Raw genomic sequence first — 1,130 nt, forward strand, 5'->3', positions numbered from 1 at the left:
CCCCACCCCCCCCCACGCCCCCCCCGCTCCCTCTGCCCCCACAACGCTCTCCCCGCTCACTCTGACCCCCCACAACGCTCTCCCTCGCCAACGCCTCCCAAGGTGTAGCTGCAGGTCACCATGGCACCAAAACCGCCGGCCCACTGATCTGACACTCGGGGCAGCCCGACCCCACCTGCCCTCCCGTGCTCACCCCCTCCCGCCACAGATCCTGCAGCACAGCCTCCCCTGGTGCCTGGGCCAGAGCACGGAGCCCTTCACGTGTCTTGTCTCTACGTCAGCTGCAGGAGTGAGAAAGGAAGCCCTAACGTCTCCCACCTCCAGGGTCTCACCCTGTCTCCTCTTCAGGCAGTCTGCTGGAGGACTAGGAGGAAGGCGCACCATGGACGGAGTCATCCCCACTCTGCGGTGCAGGAGCTCCTGAGACCCGGCCCCCCACGAGCCCCTGTACCTGACAGATAAACCCGAAGGAGTAACTCTTCCAGCAGGGTAGAGACAGAAAGGATTGAAGAGAGCAGAAGTGCAGAAAGTGGCTAGACAGGCCGGGTGAGCACAGGAACGGGGCAGGGCCCTTGGCAGCCACCGGCGCTAAACGTGGCAGATGACTGGTGGGAGGCCCCGCCTATGAAGCTGCACACGAAGACTCGGCATTGTAAGACGGACTCAGTGTTCTGAAATGTGGCTTAGGGACATTTAAAAACGGCTAGCTGCCACACTTTGCTAGTCGAGGAGCAGTTTCAGCTACAGCTGGAGAAGGCACATCTCGCCCTGACACCGAGGCAGACAGCGCAGTGTGCTGGGCTCCGGGAACCCGGCTCTCCGGGCGAAGCTGCGGTGCCTCAGGAGAACGCCGACCTAGGGACCAGCTCGCTACCATTACCTCGCGACTTCTGGTCGTGACAGATGACCTAGCAGGGATTTATAAAGTCGGGATGTGACACCACCGGCTGGGAGCGTGACCAAGGAGTGGCAGGGGAGCGCTGCCACCAGCAAATTCAGATCGCTCCACTCCACGCTGAACGCGCAGCCTGCCCCAGAGACACAGTGGAGCCCACGGGCCTGCGGTGCAAGGGCGGCGCCCACGGCCCACCTCAAGGCGCACCTTGAAGTCGAACGTGTAGTTCGTGTAG

At 62.7% G+C, this 1,130-nt stretch overlaps 1 protein-coding gene across 1 annotated transcript in view; it reads right to left on the minus strand.

Moving 5' to 3' along the window:
* CNOT6 (CCR4-NOT transcription complex subunit 6) overlaps positions 1-1,130 on the minus strand; it is a 47,315-nt gene that overhangs the window by 2,499 nt on the left and 43,686 nt on the right. The window contains 1 exon segment of the mRNA XM_006147448.3: positions 1,103-1,130. Within this exon segment, the coding sequence (XP_006147510.1) occupies positions 1,103-1,130 (28 nt within the window).

Source organism: Tupaia chinensis, unplaced genomic scaffold (assembly GCF_000334495.1).
Source record: "Tupaia chinensis unplaced genomic scaffold, TupChi_1.0 Scaffold000214_1, whole genome shotgun sequence".
Taxonomy (NCBI): Eukaryota; Metazoa; Chordata; class Mammalia; order Scandentia; family Tupaiidae; genus Tupaia; species Tupaia belangeri.